The following is a 22,769-nucleotide window of genomic DNA, read 5'->3' as shown; positions in this document are numbered from 1 at the left end:
GTTCTATCCTTAGAATCGCTCTCATTCAAACATGGGCTTGATTCATTCATGTACCCTCCTTTACTTAAGTATCATGTTCTTCAACCATGAATTTTCGTATTCCATGAGCTAATAGGTTTCTATGACACCTACAATGGTAGAAAAAGACCTTCCAAAGCTATCAAGCCATGTACCACAACACATTACAAGACATTTTTAAATTAACGAAGAACACATTTGTAGTCAAATTAAAAATCTCTAGAGTGGAAGTAGGGAATGTAGAAAAAAAACAATCACTAGAACTTTGTCACAACAAAATAAATTACAACCATTTAAGACAAAAGGAAGAGCACCCAAGAACAAGATGAACATAACGATGATTTTTAAGTCAAAATACAATTTGTTAATGAACTTCAAAATATTTTATATCATAATCGAATAAAATAAACATATAAGTCGGCTATAAACAACAAAATTTCATTATATTTCATAGGATTGGACAAAAGATTGGTTGTTTTCGAAGAGTGTAAGATAATTTCTTAACAAAAACCTTTAATTTAAGAACAAATTTTCTATAATGTCCTATGTAAATTCATACCCTTTTCTTCAAACTCTTTGTTGTTCTTCACCATGTCTTCTCCACTGCCTATCAGCTCCACCATTGCCTATTTTCAAGCCAAGCTTTCTTCCATAACTCTTGGAAATGTCTGCAAAGGTTTGGCATTTTCAGGGCTTGCCTTGTTCACTCTCTATGTTTTCGTGTTTTCACCTCCAAATTACCAACTCTCTGATTTTCTTTCTAGCTTCAAACAAAAATTTTCGATGAAAAATCCGTCTCGAACAGATGTCTCTCACATCATGTTTAGTATCGTCGGGTCGATGAATACATGGAAGTTCAAGAGATATTATAGCGAATCATGGTGGCGACCCAATGTAACCCATGGTCATGTCTTCTTTGAACGGCCACCTTCTGGTGAGTTCCTACCGTGGTTGGACTCGTCTGCTCCGTTTCGGGTCAATGAAGATATCACGGGCTTTGCAGTGTACCCCAAAATCAAATGGCCAGATCAGGTAGTTTTAACTCATAAACATATGCTTATAAATTATAATAGGTTTGAAATAAGGTGTTTTAATCTTGCTACAAAAAGATATCTACCAAGATCGACATGATTGTAGCATACCTCTTTTGATTTAGGGAGGTTTTATTGTATTTTTCAATTTTGGAGTATTATTTTTAAAATTTTAAGTTACTTAGTTAATTGTTATTATAGCAGTGATGAACACAAAAATTAGTCATAATTCATGGTTTATATAGGTTTATTTGATATGTTCTTCGTATTCTACATACAGGTGAGGATCTTTCGAACTGTGATGGAGTCGTTTAGAGAAGGCGGCCCAAATGTCAGGTGGTACGTAATGACCGACGACGATACGATAATATTTGTGGATAATTTGGTGAAGACTTTGGGAAAGTATGATTACAAGAAGCCTTGGTACATTGGGATGAACTCAGAGTGTGTGAAATCTAACTTTGATTTCTCGTATGATATGGCTTTTGGAGGAGCTGGCTATGCTTTGAGTTACCCACTTGCTGCTTTGGTAGCAAAAAGATTGGATGGTTGCATTGAGAGATATCCTTACTTGAGGGTTAGTGATCAAATGTTGTTCCAATGTTTGTCGGATTTGGGATTCTCGATTACTCACGAAAAGGGATTTCATCAGGTAAATATATTATTATTTCTCAGCGTTATTAGGAACCACAACTCTTCACAATAGTATGATATTGTCCACTCTGATGGCTTTGCTTTTGGTTTCTCCAAAATGCATCATACCGATGGAGATGTATTCCTTGCTTATAAACCTATGATTATTCCCTTAATTAGCCAATGCGAGACTCCTTCCGAGCAATCCTCCCCTCGAACAAAGTACACCATAGAGCCTTTTCAGAGACATATAGAACCATCGAACAATCTCCCCTTAATCGAGGCTCGACTCTTTTCTCTGGAGCCCTCGAACAAAATACACCATTTGTTTGACACTTGAATCACTTTTAACTATACCTATAAGACTCACAACTTCTTTCTTCACATTTGAAGATTCTATTGACATGGCTAAGTTAAGGGTATGGCTTTGATACCATGTTAGGAACCACAACCCTTCACAATGGTATAATATTGTCCACTTCGAGCATAAGCTCTCATGGTTTTGTTTTTGGCTTCCCAGAAGGCCTCATACCAATCAAGATGTATTCCTTACTTATAAACTCATGATCATGTTGAGGATTGTTGGGAGGGAGTCCTACATTTTGACTAATTTAGGGAATGATCATGGGTTTATAAGTAAGAAATACATCTCTATTGGTATGAGATGTTTTGGAGAAGCCCAAAGCAAAGTCATGAGAGCTTATGCTCAAAGTGGACAATATCATTCCATTGTAGAGGTTCGTGATTACTAACATGGTATCAGAGTCATGCCCGCCATGCCCTTAACTTAGTCATATCAATAGAATCCTCAAATCTTGAATAAAGAAGCCTCAAAGGTGTAGTCAAAAGTGACTCAAGTGTCGAACAAATGGTGTACTTTGTTTGACGATCCAGAGAAGGAGTCGAGTCTCGATTAAGGGGAGGTTGTTCGAGGGCTCCATAGACCTCAGGGGAGGCTCTATAGTGCACTTTGTTCGGGGGAATGATCATAGATTTATAAGTAAGAGATACATCTCCATTAGTATGAGACATTTAGGGCATGTTATAATTAGTAGACTCCCTCCCAATAATCCTTTGAAAGATGATATAATCATTGTTATTATGGCATGTTTGGAAGGTCGATCTCCGAGGCGACGCATCAGGCTTTCTCTCCTACCATCCACAAACCCCTCTCCTCTCCCTCCACCACATAGACCTCATCAATCCCATCTTCCCGAACATGGACCGCCCCACCGCCATCAACCACCTAATGAAGGCGGGGGCGGTCGACCAGTCCCGCCTCCTACAACAAACCATCTGCTACCACCGCCCCTTAAACTGGAGCTTCTCAATGTCATGGGGCTACTCTGCCCACATCTATGAGGCCATAATGCCTAGAAACTATTTGAAGAGGCCGTTGGAGACATTTGCACCATTTGAAAGAGCTAATGCTCCGGTTTTCATGTTCAACACAAGGTGGGGTGTGCTTGATAACCCTTGTGAAGCTCCCCATGTGCTGTACTTCGAGTCGATTGATAGCGATCGAGAGGATAGGATCGTGACCACTTATTTGAGGAAGTGGGCTCGTAATCTTCCTCCTTGTGCTGTTTATGGGAACCATTCAGCTGAATCAGTCTCCAAGATTAGGGTCTTTTCATCTGCAAAGGTCCCTTTGGAGGTGTGTTCACTTTCTCTCTTGTTTTTGGTTGACTTTGGAGTACTCATTTAGTCCTTAAAGATGTGTTTGTTGGTTTGTTTACAGGCAGGAGGAGTTGAATGCTGTGATGTAAGAATGGTAGACATGAATGTTACAGAAGTGAGCTACAGGCCTTGTTATCATGGGGAAGTCATGGCTTAAACCTTCAGCTTTCTCTGTGGTTGTCTATCAAGTTTAGCACGCTTAGACATAGCTTGAGTTGCATGTCAACGACGTTTAAGTAGGATTTATTGTCATGACCCAATTTTCAAAGTTTCAAATTTAGACCATGTCTTAAAAGAAAAGATGAAAGCAAACAAAAGCCATAAACATACCATAAAATTGCGAGTGAATAAAAAAATACAATATAATAGTCGAATGCCAAAATGGAAGACGAGAATTGGAGACAAAATGAATACAATCAACGACACACTAAAATGCAATTTGCACTAATGTCCTGAGTCGATACTCCTTTGTGACAGTGTAGCTCTCGAGCACCTCCCCACCTCGATTGGTACCTGAAAATGAGAAGGAGAAAGAAGTGACTATAAAAATACCCAGTAAGCAACCTACTTGTAGACTACCGTTGCGTCCTTAACCTAGTAAGTTACCGCGAGCTTTTCTCATAGCTTAGAAGTTCTTCCCTAATATCATCTATTTATGTAGTCCCTCGTCCACTATCAAGGCAAGTTTGTCTTACGCACAGTAGTGTCTCCTCATGTTGTCTACTCATGTAGTCCCTCATCCTCTCTCAATGCGGGTTTGTGAGTCTTCACCTATGTCTATACACAGTAACAGTTCCGTCTGTTGCCTAACTCATGTAGTCTCTTATACCCTCTTAAGGTGGGTTTACGGGCTTTGACCCATTTCTACACACAGAGGCAATTCCTTAAATTGATACTATTCATGTTGCTAAAGGTCATGTAAGTTCTCTTGAGGTTCCTTGGGTGTCATAAAGGTTTACTAGGTTCTTAGAGCGTCTAGGCAGTTTAAATCTCGTCTCGCGTTTCCAAGTCTCTTGGGGCTAGCTCTCCAGGATGCACTTAGGTCTAGACCTCTGATTGCCACTCACGATCCTAGGGTACTTGGTCTTTTGAAAATGTTCCAACCTAGGTCAACGTATAAATTACTCTAACTCGGGAGCCTTAATCTCAGCTGAGATCACTTATGCATACTTTACTAGGGAGATACTCTTACCGATCACCTTAAATATGAAAAACATATTTTATTCATTCATATATGCTTATTAGGGAGATAATCTTATCAATCACCTAATACACAGAAATCATAAATCATAAATCATACATTCAAACAAGCTTAATGGGGAGATAACATCCAAAGCACAAATCATAATATCTCATCTTCCATTCTAATACAACGAAAAGTATTAAAATAAGCATGCAACTGAATTTTGGGTATTTTCATAATTTAATCATATATATTGTTCTCGGTAACTTGTCCTAGCGATCCGTGCAAGCATTCGATCTAAAATTTGTATGGTTATATTTCTCTCTCTCTAGGGTTTTATGGGCCAAGTTTAATGGGCTTTTAGGCCCAATAATTTCTTTGGCTCATTTTTTCTAAAACGGGTTTTCACTCATTTAGACCTCGAATTTTCCTATCGATTTAGTTCAACTCGATATTGATATGACCAAAAATCATAGATAAAAGCAAAAAATGTTACCTCCCGATCTAAATTTCAATATCAATATGAATTTAGCTCCCATTACTTGCACACAATTAAGATTTATTCAATAATTAAAAGCCATAGAAATCACAAAGTACAATAACTTTAGACACACTATAAGTGTTCTAAACACATATTTAAAGGTAATTAAAAAAGTTGATCATATCTAAATTTGATCAAAACTTAGAGAGAATTGATTATTTCTCAGACTGAAATAAATCCACAACTTTGCAAAGAACGTCATCCCATATTGAAACCTTCGGAACAGCAACATCGGAGTTCTCAAAATCTGTCTGAAAAAACTCAGTTCTGCCATGTGGGCTCTCAATCAAAGCCTCAGCCAAAGCACTGTTTTGCAGCTTGTAACAAGTTCTCCACGTCAATCTAATTGGCTTTGTCCCTGCAGGAAGATGCTCAAAGCCCTTAACAATGACAAGCAAACACAAGGCCTCAAACATCTTAGGATGAATCGAAGACATTGTAATGTTGGGAAAAACATTGAAATACAATGGCCCATTACATAATTTCGCTTCCACCGTTCCCAAAATTGAGTCTTCGAACTTTTCGGTTCGAGTGTCGAAAACGCATAGAGTAATCGAAGCGTTTAAGGGTATTTTTTTTCTTGAAGCTTTGGCTCCAATTTGGATCATCCCCACGTTGAACATGCTGTAGAATCTTTTGCTTCGGAGGTTAGCCATGAAGGGGGTTTCAAGGATTAAGCTGGTAGCTTGGGTGCCATTGCCACAAGCCATTTCCATTTCTTTGGTTTTGATGGATGGATCAGACAAGAAATTGAATGGATTTGTTTTGTAGATTTTCGATGTGGGAACTTTTGGGATCTTCCAATTCAATAGATTGTTGCCTTTTTTGATGAATTCTTCGTTGTCTAAAGCATGCCTTTGTCCTCCTCCTCTTGTCTTTGAACTCCAACAGGGTTTGAGAAAAGTTGCCATTTTTTTTTTTTTGATATGGCAAAAGGTAAGAAATGGGGTATTAGATTTGGTTTTTGATGGGCTATGGGTATGCCATGGAAGAGGGCAATGGCTTTATAAAGACTTGAATGTTGTGTGTTCTTGAGTGTGTTCTTGAGTGATAGAGATAAGATTGAAAAGTATGCAAGAGGGGACAAATTAAATTGTAGAGCAAGTTTTTGAGTTAATGATTTGTGATGTCATCATTTTATAGAAAAGAAAAGAAAAGATGTTTTGTCATGCATGGTATGAAATTAGTTTTTGATTTAAAACTCTCCCTTTTCGATCTAAAAAAATATTCTCGGAAAAAGAATTTGTGAGATCTCACCTCGATTGAGGAGGAGAACGAAGCATTTTTTATAAGAGTGTGAAAAACGACCCCTAATAGATGCGTTTACAAACCCAATAAAGACAATATCGACTGGCGATGGACTTGGACTGTTACAGAATTTATGTAAAATTTTACGAGTCACAAGTCAAGTATAATAAAATAGGTAATATCTATCAATAATATCAGAAATCTAGAATTTTTAGCTCATGGGTCGATCGTTTTTCTATGAATGTGTTAGAAACTACGATCCACAGTTTAGTTTGATACCATGTTAGGAATCACAGATCTTCACAATAATATGATATTGTTCATTTTGAGCATAAGCTCTCGTGGCTTTGTTTTTTGTTTCCCCAAAATGACTCGTACCAATAGAGATGTATTCTTTACTTATAAACTCCAGATCATCTCCTAATACTCTCTTCCAATAATCCTGAACATACGTGACCCACAAATAAAGACTTCCTTGTCTTTTAAGTTCCATTGAAATGGAAATATTTAGAAAAGTTTTGAGGGTTTTGTTTTTCCACATACTTTTGTTTGTTTGGTCTTGTGATAGTGTGAAGGAACTCTCTTCGAAAGTGTAAGGAAATGAAAGCTTGGAACCAAATGGATTATTGGGTTCTATGGTCCAACATCATTATAGCCATTTACGATCATATTCCATATCAAATTTACATAAAACTTAGATGATTCACTGATCCGATTCGTGCACGCTACCATCACAGATGAAGCTGCTACCACTAGAGGTTCTTCGTTGGGTTCATGTGCAATTGTGGTTGCACGTAGACATGTGTATGGATAAAAATATCGATAGAAATTTAGAAGACAATCATCAACTTTAGTTTAAGCTAAGGATGTGGGACATTACCATTGTTATGATTGAACTACTTTAGCTTGTTGACGAAGGTTAGCCACTTGGTTGGTGAAGTTGTCCATTCATGGGGCTACTAAAATAAAGAAGACCCATGAATAAAGAAATAACCCTACCTCTTCCTTTTCTTTTCTTTTTTCTTGTTGATTTTTCCTTTTTTTAAGATTCTTTCTTAGGGTCTTTCCACGAACCTACAATGATATGTAGTATGGATTCTTTCTTAGGGTCTTTCCACGAACCTACAATGATATGTAGTATGATTATGCATTATTGACTAAAAGATGCTTTTAAAAGTGTTCATATGACTCGACAACTCGTTCTATGCAGACTACCTATGACACACTATCAATTCGACTCAAGGTTTGGTGCTAATAGAAGTAGTAGACTCTCCTAGTAGCGAAGGAAAATGACATGGCTTTTTTTCGTCGTAATAGTGGGCAGGTCTCATGAAATCTATGTCGACCATTAGAATCAAATTTAGGTCATAGTAGAGGCGCATAACGGCACCATTCTTAGACATAGCAGCAGATGGGCAGGCTGGGCCTAAATTCAAACCAGGCACTTCTTTGTTTGAGCTCCTCCCATGCAGGCCGATCGAAAGATCTTGTCCTAGACTGGGTAGAGATTCTCGTAAGATAGGAGAGGGAGTAAGGTTGGGTTGGGTTACATTTTCTTCTTCAGATTGAGTCAAGCAACCCAACCTAACCCAAGATAGAGTTACAATCTAACTCAACTCTATTTTTAAAAAGAATAAGAGTATTTAACGTTTTATAATCGATGTTAGTGATGTATTGTGACTTATAAATGTTCGATATTTAAATTTTATAAGATTTTAGTAAATAATATAACATGTATTATGGATAAGTAAAATTTTTAAATAATTAAAAAAAGAAAAATCTAACCTACCTCAACTCGACCAATTGAGTTGAGTATGAATTTTATTCGGATTATTCGAGTCAGCAATCCAACCAACTCAAAATTTCAAATTTAATCTATGTGCCCTAACCGCGACTTATAAAATTTAAACCATCTAAACCCGTCCATCACCATAATAAAGAATTCCAAATGGGTAAGTTCGTGGAAAATGCTACCACCTTTTGGTCTTTATTCCAACCCTTCATCTACAAGTTAGACAAAAAGGGTATAGAGAGCCCACATATCCACAATCATGATATAAGAGAATTCAAGTTCACATTTATACATTCAAATTACAATATATATATATATATATAAGAATTTCAAAAATTAAATTTAAAAAGAAATTAAAAGAGGAATACCTGAAACCGGCTGCCGAATGAGACTAATCTTGAGGATAGGATGACTACAAAAATGTTTAAAGAAAAATTAAAGTTATAGCCGGTACTAACAAGATACCTAGATACCTAGAAACTTTAAGATTAAGTGTTACTGTGTTGAAATAATTATTTAAGATATTAGAAAAAAAATATAAAAATCTATTATTAATATTATAATAAAAAGTTGGAAGATCTTTCCACGAACCTATTTCCCCTCAAAAGTAAAGAAGAATTATAGAGTGATTATTAAAGAGTTTTGAAGAATTATAGAGTGATTATTGAAGAGTGATGAAGTCATCGAAGTGATGTATGAGTTTGAAAGTTATCCCATTCTCTTTCTTTTAGAGCGATTTAGAGCGATTCTAATGATAGGATAACTAAGAAAATGTAAATGCTTAACCGAAATGATACCAACAAAGTGTACATTTTATTTCGGTGGCTCAATCATAGAAACTTTGACCTTCTATAAATTTTCCTGAGATGTATGTGAGTAAAGACAAAGCATGCTAGATGACTCATGTTGATCGGTAGGGATAGCAAGAAGTAAGTAACGTGATCATGTCGCAGGAAATACTGAGACTACCAGGTGATAAATCCGAATTCCAATTCCTAAACATGGGTCGTTACAAGTAGAGTCACTTATTTTTCAGTTAAAAACATGAACACGAAAATACTAGCCTAAGTATGCAGAGTCCATATGAATGGCGAGTATGATGGGCAAATAAGATCAGGCTTTTTTGCGGTCGCCGCCCATATTATATCATTATGAGAGAGATTCACAAACTTTCATTTATTACAAACACAAATCCATTATTCCATCTCATCCCATTTGGCTAACAGAGTAATAATATATACACATGCAGAATTCATAAAGTTCGAACACAACACAGAGGGAGCCCAAAAAGAGCACAAATTTCAGACACAAAAACACAAACAATAGACACATAGGTCAAAAGAACACATCTGCCATCTCATGCCACCAAGTAGGAGTGTTAACAGGCAGGGAACGACATCGAGATGGATCATAACTTAAGCGTAAAAGAATTCTGTCACCTAGTACGATTTAGAACATGGCGTCGGCCAGTTTTCGGGCAGCTGAACTTCATTCCACACAGTAACTCCTTGCTCAAAATCATTCATAGCAGTCTCAAAATCAGTCTGAAAAAAGATTGTTTTTCCATTTGAAGGAGTCTTAAGCAAAACTCGTGTCTCAACTCCAGGTTTAAGGACTTTGTAACAAACTCTATACATCACCACAATGTTCTTGGGACCTTCAGGGAGCTGCTCAAACTCTCTAACTTTAGCATTCAAAAACAACAAATCATCCAGCCGAGGGGCAGAAAGAGATTCCACAATGTTAGGGAAGACATTGAAGTAAAGAGGGCCATCTTTCAAATTGGCCTCCACCATCCCCAAAAGGGAATCTTGTAAATTGCGATGCCTTGCATCTCTAAGGCACAAAAGCACTTTGGCATTCAAGGGTCCTCTTGTTAAGGCCTTGACTCCAATTTGAACCATTCCAATGTGAATTGTGCGGTACTTGTTTTGGAGATGCCATAAGTCATCGTCTTCACGAATCAAGTTTAGATATCCACCGCCTTTGCTTAGAGGGCTATTCCCTTCTTTGGTTTTGAGAAGGGAATTACGAGAAAAGTGAGTGAAGAGGTTTGTTTTGTAGATTTTGGAAGTGGGAAGAGTTGGGATGTTCCAGGTTAAAAGATCATCTTTGCCTTTCTCCACTATATCATATTCATCGTTGTCTAAAGTGTGGGATGAGGCTGATTTGGAACATGAACTTCTTCTCCTTCCACATGCCATTTTTGGAAGAGCTGAAATGGGGATTTTGTGTTGAAGATCAAGTGTGTTTTGGGGGTTGGGAAGGAGTTTATGAACATTTTTGTGGAAGAAGATGAGAATTTATAGTAGTGGGATAGTTCTCTCAAAAGATGAACAAGAAAAAGGAAAATTTAAACAGTCTTTCATAAGAAAAAGTTCACAAAGTTGATCAAAAGATGAAAGGAAAATAAAGTTCCGTCTTTATTTGGATGTCTTTTTTTGGATGGGAGATTGATTGGAGTCTCACATGGGGGAAGATCATGGGTATACAAGTAAGAGACACTATCTTAATTGGTAAAGACCTTTTGGGCCAAATCAAAAGCAAAACTATAAAAGCTTATACTCAAAGTAGGCAATATAATACCACTATGGAGATCCGTTGTTTCTAACATGGTATCAAAACTATGTCTTTATCGTAACTTAGTCATGCTAATAGAATCTTCAAGTGTCGAACAAAAAAGTTGTGAGCCTTGAAAGTGTAGTCATAGTGACTCAGGTGTCGAACAAAGAGTATACTTTGTTCGAGGGTTGTAGAAAGGAGGTTATATAGTGTACTTTGTTCGAAGGGAGGATTGTTGAGAATGGGTTGGAATCCTACATTAGGAAAAAGATCATGGGTATAGAAAGCTTAGGCTTAAATAAAAAATATCAGAAAGTTTCAATAATACTCCCTTCTCGTCAACCAAAAATATTGATTGATTAGAGAGAGAAAAAATCAGAAGATGACAAGCTTTGAACTTCTCATGCAAGTTTCACTGCACACATGATGTGTATAATTTGGGACCCAGAAGTGTTCTGTGGGACATCATTTCTAGAGTACCATTTTCTCATAGTGAAAGAATCTTTGTTTTCTATTGCTTTTATCTTCATCTTTTGGTTCTCTTTTCTCTATGAAAAAAGAGTGCTAGGATCTTTCCAGGAACTTGTCAAGCCATTTGCAAGAACCTTACTTGAACATTCAACAGACTGATAAACCCTGGAAGAAGCCAAACAGGCCCCTTTTTCATTTCTTAAAACTTCACTTTTGCATTCAGCCCTTGAGAAACCACCATTTAGAAGTACCTTTTAGTTTGAAGGGAGCATTTGAGGTATGAATTTAAAAGGTTTAGAGGTCAGAACTAAGAAAAAAAATATGTTTCCAATCAAAGTTCAGAAGCCTCAAGTTTACACAAACTATGTTCGGAAGCTGGTTACATAAGGTCGAGTTTAGAAGAAACGTTGTGAAAGAAGTTTAAGTAGTGAATCAATGTTTCCTGATATCTCCAACAAAACCCGAGTTTGGCAAATCTTCTCCAAACATGAGTTCGACTTAGGAGTGTGGGTTTCCATGGACGTGTCTGACACGTGTTCATGGACATTCGACGTCAACATAAGAGTGAATTGACATTTTCAGCAAGGGTCCAAAGGAAGATGGTAATAGTTGGGGCAGTCCGAATTTCCATGGATGTCAATAAACCTCTGATACGAGGCGTAAATTTACCGAAAGAAGTTGTATCTGAATAGGCCATGAGTGTAAGATGAAGATGATAAGGTTTATATTGGGTTTTTTGCACTTTAGAGCAGATCACAAGAGAACCTCAAAGGAGGTAATTTTAATAGAAGCAAACTTATATAACACTCGTGCAGACAAACAATTAACTTGGGTACAAAATTATACCAAGTTCAGTAGCATCCATTTCTCTCCGGCTGTTGCAGAACAGTAACAAGCCCGTGGAGAGAACGAGACTATTACACTCGTTAGACCTTATAACATTGACTTATAAGGCGAAAAAATTTAAACCTCCTTACCAAATCATTCATTCCTCCCATTTTGTTGAGCAGCCACGTAGTTGCGAACGACTTCCATTGCTAATTGATGAGCATTCTTATTCTGAAGCCTTGCAAGGTTATCCATGGCCTCAAACGTATCCTTATCAGCAAAAAGCTTCAGATTGTATCGTGCTGGTGCAAGCACAGGACCATCCCATTTTTCAACCAGCTCTTTAAGTTTCTCAAATCCCTGAGCATTTAACCAAAACGACCACCGTTCACGAAGAGTTCTAGTAAGTCGAAAATAATTCGGTTTAAAATTTTAGACACTTTAGAAACAAACTCACCAAGCGGTTCGTGAAGTCTCCAAATGATTCTTTAGAGTGTCGTTTGCGCTTCCAATGATAAAATAAGGGTTCCAAGACTTTTTCAAGGTCATGGATCTTAACCTTATCCATAAAAGTCCTTGCCAATGACGTTTGATTGGGTTTTCCCCCAAGCCATAACTGTTACAAGGTAAGAGCACGCATATACGTGAAGAATTCACGAAGATATAAATTGAGTACGCATATTCAAAAGTTTCCACTTAGAACGGAGTAAAGCATCAGCTTGCAATTCATGATACCTGGTAGCTGTTTGGACCATCACCTACTAATCCAAGTTCAGCCATATAAGGCCTAGCACAACCATTTGGGCAACCAGTTATCCTAATAACAACGGATTCGCTGTACTTGAGACCAACCTGATAACAGGACAAGCATAGCCATTAGTGCCTAAATTCTCATGTATTTAATGTTCATATGTTCATGCACACAGAAACAAGCCCCCAAACAAGGATCAATCCCTTGGACTAGTCATTATAACCATCAGTTTTTTTTTTTATCAAACAAGAAGAGCATTAAGCACTATTGAAGAACTTCAGGGCACTAAAATAATAGATACAGGGAAAAAAATAAAGTTTTTCTTTTTTTTTTGGTGTAGTCGACAACATTAAAGAAATGACAAAAACATTACAAAAGAAAACGATTTTTTTAAAGAAAGAAAATTGTTTTAGAAAAAAGGAATCAAGCTATTTTCTTCCTAATTAAAGAAGGAAAAGTACAAATGCTTCAAAATCATGAGGGTACCTCGCCTCCCCTAAGGCAAGGCATTATCACACCCGGCATTGCAAACACAGGTAATCGTGTTTGCCCATCAATAATATACCTTTTCAAATACAGCTCGAACTCGCTTAAGGATGTCTGGAATTCCTCTCTCGGCTTCTGTTATTGCCAAAGGGCAAAGTGGCATAGCTGGACATGCCATCGCAGTTAAGTTCAGGGGATCTACATACCTTGGTTGCTGTAAAATCATAATTCAGTCAAAAAAAGTGCACATACAAAAGGAAAAAGAAGTTCCACCAAAAAAATGGAAAACAACTTCATAATTCTTCATAATTCTAACTTCCATGTTAATATAACACAAATCCATCCTAGCATAAACAGCTCAGCATCAATTGTGCATATTACAACAGAAATAGAAATTCTTGCCGAAAAGCTAGAACTATTCAATTTTAGGAAAGCCAATTGAGATGTTTGTGCTAAATTGAAACATGTAGGTTTATATTTTCAGAAAGAACTCAATCACCAAGTAGTGCCACAGAATAATAGTTTACCAGCAAACCACTTTGTGCAAGAACTGTAGTAATGGGACGCTTCCATGCATTGCGAATGTTGGTCAAGATGATGTTTTGATTTGGGGTGATACGAACATCCAAATTATATTTCTCTATCACCTCCCTCAATGTCTTCTTCATTTGCCCAGCAATACGACCACTATCAACATGTAGCCCACAATATAAGTGACCATCACCCTGAAAAGTAGCAAGATTCTCAGGCAAGGTGGACAATAAATGTTCAAGTCTATGAGACAAAAGCCAGACATCAAAGGAACTGTTCATTTGCTGATAGTTTATGGAGGCACTAAAGGAAAAAGATCATCATTATCGATTATTGTATTTAATTTCTTGCATATGATCGCCCTCCTTATCAACAGGCATGCCAAAAATGAAAATCAAATTCCTGGATAACATTTTTTATCACAGTATTTAAAATACAATTTCAATACAATAATGTTTCTAACTTTAATCGATGAATTTAATACATAAAGCTCGGGGGAAATGATATTTAGGTGGCATACATTTTCCAGAAGTATATACAACGTTCATGTTTGAAAGTAGAATGTGTCTAAAACAATTCAACATTCCATGTCTATAGCAAACTCTTATCAAACATTGCAGTGTGAATACTGTAGCCTGAATAAAAGAGATGACGTGAGGCTCCCCTCAGCATTTAAAAGAAGCAACAATTCAAATATTAGAGCTAACAAAATCAGATGTCGTACAGGGTTCAGAACTAACCTGCTCGTGCCACCCCAAGTAACTTTCAAACTTCCACTCTGGTAATTCCCTGAAAGGTTTAAATTTCTTCCCATAATATTGCTCCACAACACTCCTAAATTTTTCAATCCCCCAGGAACTGATCAAGTATTTTAGTCTACTATATTTGCGATCATCTCTTCTACCATTTTCACGTTGCGTGACAACAATAGCTTTAACTGCATATAGAATATCCTCCTTGGGAACGTATCCTAATGGCTCTCCCAAACGTGGAAAGGTGGTCTCTTGTCTATGAGTTCTTCCCATGCCCCCTCCAACCTGCAGAAGGAATTATTAAACAAAATGCTACTGGAACATGGGACATTTTATTCTCTAAAAAAATAATAACTTCAAATTCTGATATTTGTAGGTACTAAATCAACTTACATATATGTTGAACCCTTGAGGCTCCCCCTCAGCATCAGAAATGACGACAACACCAATATCGTTTGTGAGAATGTCTACAGAGTTGTCGACTGGAACAGTCACTGCAATTTTAAATTTTCTAGGGAGAAATTGAGTTCCATATATAGGCTCAGGAGAATCCTCAAAATTTGTTCCATTAGAATTGTCATTACGGGCCTCGACCACTTCTGGAGGTTCTGCCGACATGAATTTCTCCCCATCTACCCACATATCATAATAAAATCCTGATTGAGGAGTTAATAAAGCAGCAATGTTTTCGGCAGTTTGCTGGGCAAAAAGGTAATCTTTTCTCACAAGTGGGGCAGCAGGAGCAAGAACGTTCCTGTTAAGGTCACCACACGCACCAAGCGTTGAACCCATGCTCCGAATAATGGTGCTCATAACTGTCTTCAGATCCTTCTTGAGAACTCCATGTAGCTGAAATGTTTGTCTGGTGGTTAGACGAAGCGTCCCAATTCCAAAATGATCAGCAAGATCATCCATTGTCAAGTACAGCTGGTTTGACACTTTCCCACAAGGATTCTTGGTACGAAGCATGAACGAATAAGACCTCTGTCCTCGATCTTCTCTGTTATACTGCTGATAGCTCCCATGAAATTTGATCAATTGTGTGGCAGCCTCGTTTATGTTAGGGGCATCTGTCAACAACTCCTCATTAAGAGGGTATCTTATATAATTGCTATGTTCTTTGAAAATTTCAACCTTACTACGCTTCGGCTCAGCTGCAACACCAGGCTTTGCCGGCTGGAAAATTGGCCACAAATTTTACAGAAATATAAACCTATGTCAGTAAAAATTCAACTTACTAATCAAAAACATATCACCAGGTAACAAAAATCCATGCAGCAACAAGCATTACTTTCATAGTCTTCATGTTATTCCATGGAATGGGTGAACAATATAGACAAAAGAACTACACAAAATCACATTCTATTACAACAATTACAAAGATCAAAAGCAACAACAACCTCAGAGAGTGAAACGTAAAACAAGTAAAAGTGGTGATGGATCGTACCGTGGAGACGGCGCGGACGAGGAGAGGATAAGAAGAGGAGGAAGAAGGAGACGAAGAAGGGGCGAAGAAGCGGACATGTCTGGCCAAAGCGAGGGAGGTGGTGGATTTGAGGCCATGAAAGGTATGAATCTGGATGGTTGGGTCGATAAAGACGGCGGCGTTAGAGGCGCCGAACGACGTCGTCGTCATCGGAGGGAGGAGGTTGTGCCGCAGGAATTGAGTGAGTGAAGCAGAGAAGAAGAGAATCAGATTGGATGGCAATGGACGAGAGAGCAAAAAGCACCGAACAAAAATCTTTTTAAAAATGCCAAATTAAATGGTTTTAAAAAAATTAATAATAAAAAAACAAAAAGAGTCACGTGGCGCACACGCGTGGCCTTTGAAGCTCTTGAAGAGACACACGTCCACTCTCATTTCATTCACGCGCCTGGGAACTTATGGGATTTTTTTTTTTTTTATAAAAGTAAAATCTTAGTCATATTTTCGGATATTTAATTAAAATTTACTAACTTAATTTTAATACATATACCTCAAGAATTATCTCTGATTATTTATAAAATTATATATATATATATATATATAATTGTATAATATTTTAAAATTAACAATAAATTTATCAGTTTCCAAGATTATCTGAGTGAAAATAATAATGAAAATGGTCATTAGATTTTTTTTAATAATATATTGTTCTATTTTTCCATTACTACAAAAATAAATAATAAATGAAAAAATTAGTGGAACAAAGTAATCAAAAAGAAAGAGAAAAAAAAAAGACAATTTAATAAAACGATAAATTTAAGAGTATAAATTGAATTTTAAAAAATTATATAAAAAAAACTATATATAATGAGATTCTCGGCGGCGGCGCATTTGAATGTGATGTGAAATGTGAGCACGCGCGTTAAGGGGCGCGTGGAATGTTTGAATAGTACATTGAACTTGTACTTAGACCCAAGTAAACAGGTGAGTTTTTAGTAGAAATTTTAATGGAAAATGTAAATTATCACTAAAAAAATCTTTGACAATAATATTTTTAATATATATATATATATATGAAGAAAAAAAATCTCAAACAAATTGCCCGAGGAATTTTTGCAAAAATAAATGAGATATGGGAATTAAAATAAGAGGCGAAGACAGGGATGGAGACAGAGAAGGTTTCTCTGTCCCCGTCACACCCCTAAACCTGTTGCCTAGAAATTATATGTTTCCATAAAAATATAGGAGACGAGGATGGAGAAAGCTCCTCGGTCCATGTCCTACCCCTTAAACCTGCTGTCTGCAGAGAATTTGCGCAAAAATAGATGAGAAATGAGAATTAAAATAGGAGGCAGGGATGGGGTCGAGGGCGAGGACAAGGACAAGGACGGGGAAGGCTTCTCCATCCTCGTCCCGGCCCTAGAAAACACTATTCCCGAAAAAAAAAAGTTGTAGTAATTCAAAGGTAGAGATGAAAGAAAGATTTTGAAGCAAATTCATACATAAATTGCAAGAGTAAATGAAATCAATCACTTGTTGGCCTAACTGATTATATACACACAATAATCACACACCTTAGTGCTACCCTCCCAAAACAGACACACCCTTAAGAGGCCCTTTTAGACTCTCCTAATCCTCTGCCTATACCCCCACCAACATGTCTGTTCTACTTCTTCTACCATCTAAAACATCTTCAATCCATTCAAATCCACAATAACCTTCCTTCCAATGTTTATCATTCCTTTACCTTCAACGATCCATCTCTCATTAACTTCAAACTCAGACTGTTAAATCTTTCTCGTGAGTACTGTCTCGATGCTTTTCTCCAATCTGTACCCGCCTTCATCATTGCTGCAAACTCCTCGTAGCTTATTCGCCCGTCCTGAAGGAAAACGAAAACATTAAATGTGCACGGGAGGAAGAGCGACAATGTTGTTAGGTTATACATGGTGAAGTTATATATAAATTACATATAAAGTAAATGATAGTATACAGTATGCATATGGAAAACTATATTTGGTAAAGTTATTTATAGTACACTGAACATAGTTATATATATATATATATAATAGATGACTATATCGGGTAAAACTATAGAACTGAACCATATATATACCATTAGGCAGTGCTTTGAAAACACATGCTTTCTGCAGTATCTTACATCAACTAGAGAAGGGAACGAAACATTCTTTATAAGAGTGGAAATCTCTCCCTAGCAGACGCATTTTAAAACCTTAAGGGGAAGCCCAAAGCGGACAATATCTGCTAGCGGAGAGCTTGGGCAATTACCAATGGTATCAGAGTCAGACATCAGGCGGTGTGCCAACAAGGACGTCAGTCCCCAAAGGGGGGTGGATTGTGAGATCCCACATCTATTGGAGAGGGGAACGAGTGCTAGTGGATGTTGGGCCCTGAAGGGCATCGGTTGGAGAGGGGAAACGAAGCATTCTTTATAAGGATGTGCAAAGCTCTCCCTAGCAGACGCGTTTTAAAACCTTGAAGGGAAGCCCAAAGAGGACAATATCTACTAGCGGTGGGCTTGGGCGATTACACTTACATACTTGAAGTCATCAATATAAATCTCTAGCCCTCTCTCCTGTTTTTTGTGTTCATCTAGATCGAGTGTGTGTTGTTGTGTCATCCTAACAAATGTATCAAACAATACCCACGAGAGACGGTTTTGAAGTTTTCAAAGGTCTTGAGTTCAAGCTTCAACAGAAAACTTAACATTTCAAAACACTAGTTGTCTCTCAATGTCGGCCTTAGGGTCGGGTCGGGTCGGGTCAACATATATAGATATAGATATGAAATGATAAGTGATAAATGAAGCAAAACATTCTTATCCATCCTATCGGTATCGATTTTCAATTGTCATTATGATCCTCCAACCTTATAACAAATGCACAGAAACAAAGATAGCAATGATTTGAATGGGGTGTTTGAACCCTTCAGGTAATTTGGTTAAGGGTAGATCTTGTAAGAAACTAATACTCACCTTGTCCGTGTCCACGTCATGCATGATGGCGTTGATAACCTCCTCGCTGTTAGTCTCATCGCCGTCGTTAAGCGCGTTTCTAAGCTCTTCAATCTCTATGTAGTCACTCTGGTTTCGATCAAAGAATGAAAAAGCTTTGTGCAGGTGTTCGTCATTGGCCATCTTTCTAAGATGCACCGAAACCGCGACGAACTCTCCATAGTTCAATGTTCCATCACCATCAACATCAGCCTGTCAAGAATTTAACACTTTGCTTATTAACAATCATTTTACGTCGAGAAAAGTAAGAAAGTTCGAGCATAACGTTTAAACTAAGATGATGAATAATCGTGCTGAGCTCGAGGAGCAATCAGACCCAGATCTCTTGTAATGCTTACAGATTCTACGAGTATCTGAAGATCAGGGTCGGGAATCTGATGGCCAAGCTTTTTTAATCCAACACGAAGCTCCTCGAGATTTATCTTCCCTTTTTTGCCAGTATCCATTGTTTCGAATGCCTCCTTGATTCCAGCCACTTCCTCTACAGATAAATGCTCGGCAATAACCTAATATACAACATAATTCAAATCTTGAGACATCAAGCTTCATGGATATGAAATATTCAGAAAGAAGTTTCAGAACTATTGCAAAGAACTTCGTTCGAGATATTATTACCCGTAGAGCTCTTTTCTTCAGCTTGTTCATCACGGAAAACTGCTTTAGCCTTGCTTTCACGGTCTCGCCCAATGAAACGTTTGGAGCTTTTTTGGCGTTCTGTAACCATGGATGTTCTGCATATGAACAGAAGGGGAGATCATTTAGTAGTGAAGTACTCAATTGAAAACTCTACACAATCTTTAGTGACAGAATAAAACTAGTACCCAGCACTTCCTGAGCTGTGAGTCTCCTTTTGGGGTCAGGATCAAGCATTTTCCTCACAAGGTCCTTTGCGTTGTCAGATACTATAGGCCAAGGGTCCCTCTTAAAATCAATTACCGAGCGAATGATAGCCTGTGCAACTCCCTGTTCGGTTTCTGCTCACGAAATATGAAGAAAGTCAACCAGACATAAACGGATAAATGGACAAGAATTTTCATATATTGACGTTCTTATGATACGGATCATGATTGAACGAAAAACATAGGATTTTATTTGCTAGCTTTCCCTTTCGAGCTTCCTCTCAAGGTTTTTAAAACGCGTCTACTAGGGAGACGTTTCCACACCCTTATAAAGGATGCTTCGTTCTCCTCCCCAACCGATGTGGGATCTAGCAATCCACCCTTCCTTCGAGGCCCAGCATCCTCACTGGCACTCTTTCCCTTCTCCAATAGATGTGGGAACCCCTAATCCACCCCTCTTCGGTGCCAACGTCCTTTCTAGCACACCGCCTCGTCTCCACCCTCTTTACTGACACATCACCTAGTGTCTAGCTATGATACCATTTGTAACAGTCCAAGCCTACTGCTAGCAGATATTGTCCTCGTTGGGCTTTCCCTTTCGGGCTTCACCTCAAGGTTTTTAAAACATGTCTGCTAGGGAGAGGTTTTCACACCCTTATAAAGGATGTTTCGTTCTCCTCCTCAACCGGCGTGGAATCTCACGGTAAACATTAGTAGAATTCAAGCTGTTTTCCAACTTCATCCCCATGAAGCGAAGAACAAAACAAAGAAAATACATAGGTTATGAGAAACAAACCTGCCCAAAAAGGTGGGACACCACAAAGTAAAATATAGAGAATAACCCCAGCACTCCAAACATCAACCTCTGGACCATAGTTCCTTTTCAGGACCTCCGGAGCCATGTAATACGGACTTCCAACGATTTCATTAAACCGCTCACCTAAGGATTATATAGAGAAAAAAGGTGCATTACATGAAGAAATCATGTATAAGACACGTTAAAAGCAACCGTGCTGAATGGATCTAGTTTATTACCAGGTTTGAAGAACACCGATAACCCGAAATCAATTGCCTTTAACGGAGCTGTTTCCTTCTTGTTTCCAAAAAGGAAGTTCTCTGGCTTCAGATCACGATGCATAACACCGTGTTTATGACACATCTGCATAGCAAAACAGATACGACCATATGAGCAATCGTATTACTTCTCAATAAGCTCAACACAAATCGAAACATTGCCACCATCACTAACATGTTTCAACCAGAAAACGCAGTCAATCGACACAAGGATTTAAAAATCAGCAGCAACAACGTCGCTCTAAATACTAACTATAACTTCTTGGTTAAATTAAAATTTTAGTTACTAACAATCCTATTCGGGCCCAGCGTCCTTGCTGGCACACCACCTTATGTCCACCCCCTTCAAGGCTCAGCCTCCACGCTGGCATATCGCCCGGTGTCTGGCTCTAATACCATTTGTAACAGCTCAATCCCACCACTAGCAGATACTGTCCTCTTTGGGCTTTCCCTTTCGAGTTACCCTCAAGGTGTTTAAAACGCGTCTACTAGGGAGAGATTTCCACACCCTTATAAACAATGGTTTGTTCTCCTCCCCAACCGATGTGGGATCTCACAATGCCTATAAAGTTGACAACTCAATAAGATGAAGTGACGTCGTCTTTAAAACGGGTTTTGATACGTTGCTTTAGGAAGAGGGTATCCAACACATGTCCTTTTATCTTGTCTGGCTGTACATTCTCCACTTTTTTCTACCATCTATTCGACACAATGCTTAATATATTAGCGTTTAGTAAACGACTATAGAAACAAAATTTAAAGCTCACGACGTAAAGTAAAGCTTCTATCGAAGTTCAACGACTAAACTAGTAACTTAAACCTAAGTCATAATCAAATCAAACAGTCAAAAGAAGTTGTCATCAGAAACCATTAAAATTCGAAACAGCTCAAGCTCACCACGACACAGGCTTATCCAACAATAACAACACATAAACAAGAACACTTCACCTGAACAACTTCAACAATGGTTCGCATGACAGCAGCAGCAGCTCTCTCTGTGTAATGTCCCCTTGCAACAATCCTATCAAACAACTCCCCACCTTCACAAAGCTCCATCACAATATGAACAGCATGTTCATCCTCATAGGTATCTCTCAATGACACAATATTCGGATGCTTAGGCAAATTCTTCATAATCTCAACTTCCCTCCTCACATCCTCAATATCCACAGCCGTTCTAAGCTTCTTCTTCGATATCGATTTACAGGCAAGTTTCTCTCCAGTGGTTATATCAGTACACAAATAAGTTATCCCAAACTCACCTCTTCCAAGCTCACTTCCCAGATCGTATAAAGTATAAATGTCTCTACCCGTTGGATCTTTCAACACCCAGTTCCCACCGCCATTGCCATTGCTCACTACATGATCAGCTGCAAATGGGTTCGGCTTCTTGTTTTTCCCCTTGTGCTGCTTCCCTGAAGGAGTAGCCGGCGTAGCGCAGCAATTCCCCATGAATCAAATCAGATCCTTAAGCTTTCAAAGCGTCTGATTCTTTCAAGAGATTCTAACAACACCCACTAACGCAAAAAGGGGAAACAGATCTAAATGTTACAATAAGAACAGGGCAAGGATTAAGACAGAGAAGAAAGGGGAATCGAGATTTTAGAGAAGAACAATAAGAACAAACACAAATATCTTCCAGAATTATCCAAAAACAATACAGAAAAAGGTAAAAACCCCAAATAACAAGAGATTTTCTTAACGTTCGTTTGAAATACAACACAGAGCAAAGAAATCCCAAGAAGCTCACCTGAAATCCAAACAAAAATCTCCTCGAAAACCCCCAGAAATCGAAATGGGTCGTTCGGAATCTGATGAAGAACACAAAGGGAAAGGAAGATTGAGAGAGTTCTTCAAAGGGAGAGGTTAAGAAGGGGGGGGGGGGGGGG

The 22,769-nt window shown here is 38.1% G+C and overlaps 3 protein-coding genes across 5 annotated transcripts; 1 reads left to right on the top strand and 2 right to left on the bottom strand.

The window, feature by feature from the left end:
* Positions 1 to 609: 609 nt before the first annotated feature.
* LOC111434232 lies at positions 610 to 3,519 on the top strand. The gene is made up of 4 exons (XM_023071634.1): positions 610 to 1,050; positions 1,330 to 1,701; positions 2,800 to 3,339; positions 3,424 to 3,519. The coding sequence occupies exons 1-4, from the start codon at positions 610 to 612 to the stop codon at positions 3,517 to 3,519; spliced, it is 1,449 nt and encodes a 482-aa protein (XP_022927402.1).
* Positions 3,520 to 8,449: 4,930 nt separating this feature from the next.
* LOC111433784 (sulfite reductase [ferredoxin], chloroplastic-like) lies at positions 8,450 to 16,243 on the bottom strand. 3 transcript variants are annotated; one of them, XM_023071001.1, is made up of 9 exons: positions 15,955 to 16,243; positions 14,901 to 15,683; positions 14,496 to 14,792; positions 13,752 to 13,949; positions 13,304 to 13,438; positions 12,723 to 12,839; positions 12,445 to 12,603; positions 12,137 to 12,347; positions 8,450 to 8,538 (listed from the first exon to the last, which is right to left on the bottom strand). In XM_023071001.1, exons 1-8 carry the CDS (start codon positions 16,141 to 16,143, stop codon positions 12,141 to 12,143), a joined length of 2,085 nt encoding a protein of 694 aa, XP_022926769.1. In that variant the 5' UTR covers positions 16,144 to 16,243; the 3' UTR covers positions 8,450 to 8,538; positions 12,137 to 12,140. The 3 variants fall into 3 exon arrangements, with proteins under 3 accessions (XP_022926769.1, XP_022926778.1, XP_022926759.1); XM_023071010.1 differs by lacking the exon at positions 8,450 to 8,538 and adding an exon at positions 9,355 to 11,324; XM_023070991.1 differs by lacking the exon at positions 8,450 to 8,538 and having other exon boundaries at positions 11,910 to 12,347.
* A 1,131-nt stretch (positions 16,244 to 17,374) lies between these two features.
* LOC111433828 (calcium-dependent protein kinase 8) lies at positions 17,375 to 22,759 on the bottom strand. The gene is made up of 9 exons (XM_023071066.1): positions 22,631 to 22,759; positions 21,829 to 22,397; positions 20,842 to 20,965; positions 20,603 to 20,746; positions 19,789 to 19,941; positions 19,583 to 19,698; positions 19,306 to 19,473; positions 18,929 to 19,159; positions 17,375 to 17,815 (listed from the first exon to the last, which is right to left on the bottom strand). Exons 2-9 carry the CDS (start codon positions 22,330 to 22,332, stop codon positions 17,669 to 17,671), a joined length of 1,587 nt encoding a protein of 528 aa, XP_022926834.1. The 5' UTR covers positions 22,333 to 22,397; positions 22,631 to 22,759; the 3' UTR covers positions 17,375 to 17,668.
* Between the last annotated feature and the right edge of the window lie 10 nt (positions 22,760 to 22,769).

The sequence above is a fragment of the Cucurbita moschata genome, unplaced genomic scaffold (assembly GCF_002738365.1).
Source record: "Cucurbita moschata cultivar Rifu unplaced genomic scaffold, Cmos_1.0 Cmo_Scf00003, whole genome shotgun sequence".
Taxonomy (NCBI): domain Eukaryota; kingdom Viridiplantae; phylum Streptophyta; class Magnoliopsida; order Cucurbitales; family Cucurbitaceae; genus Cucurbita; species Cucurbita moschata.
The sequence above is the reverse complement of the archived record's forward strand: the minus strand, read 5'-3'. Positions and strand labels throughout refer to the sequence as shown.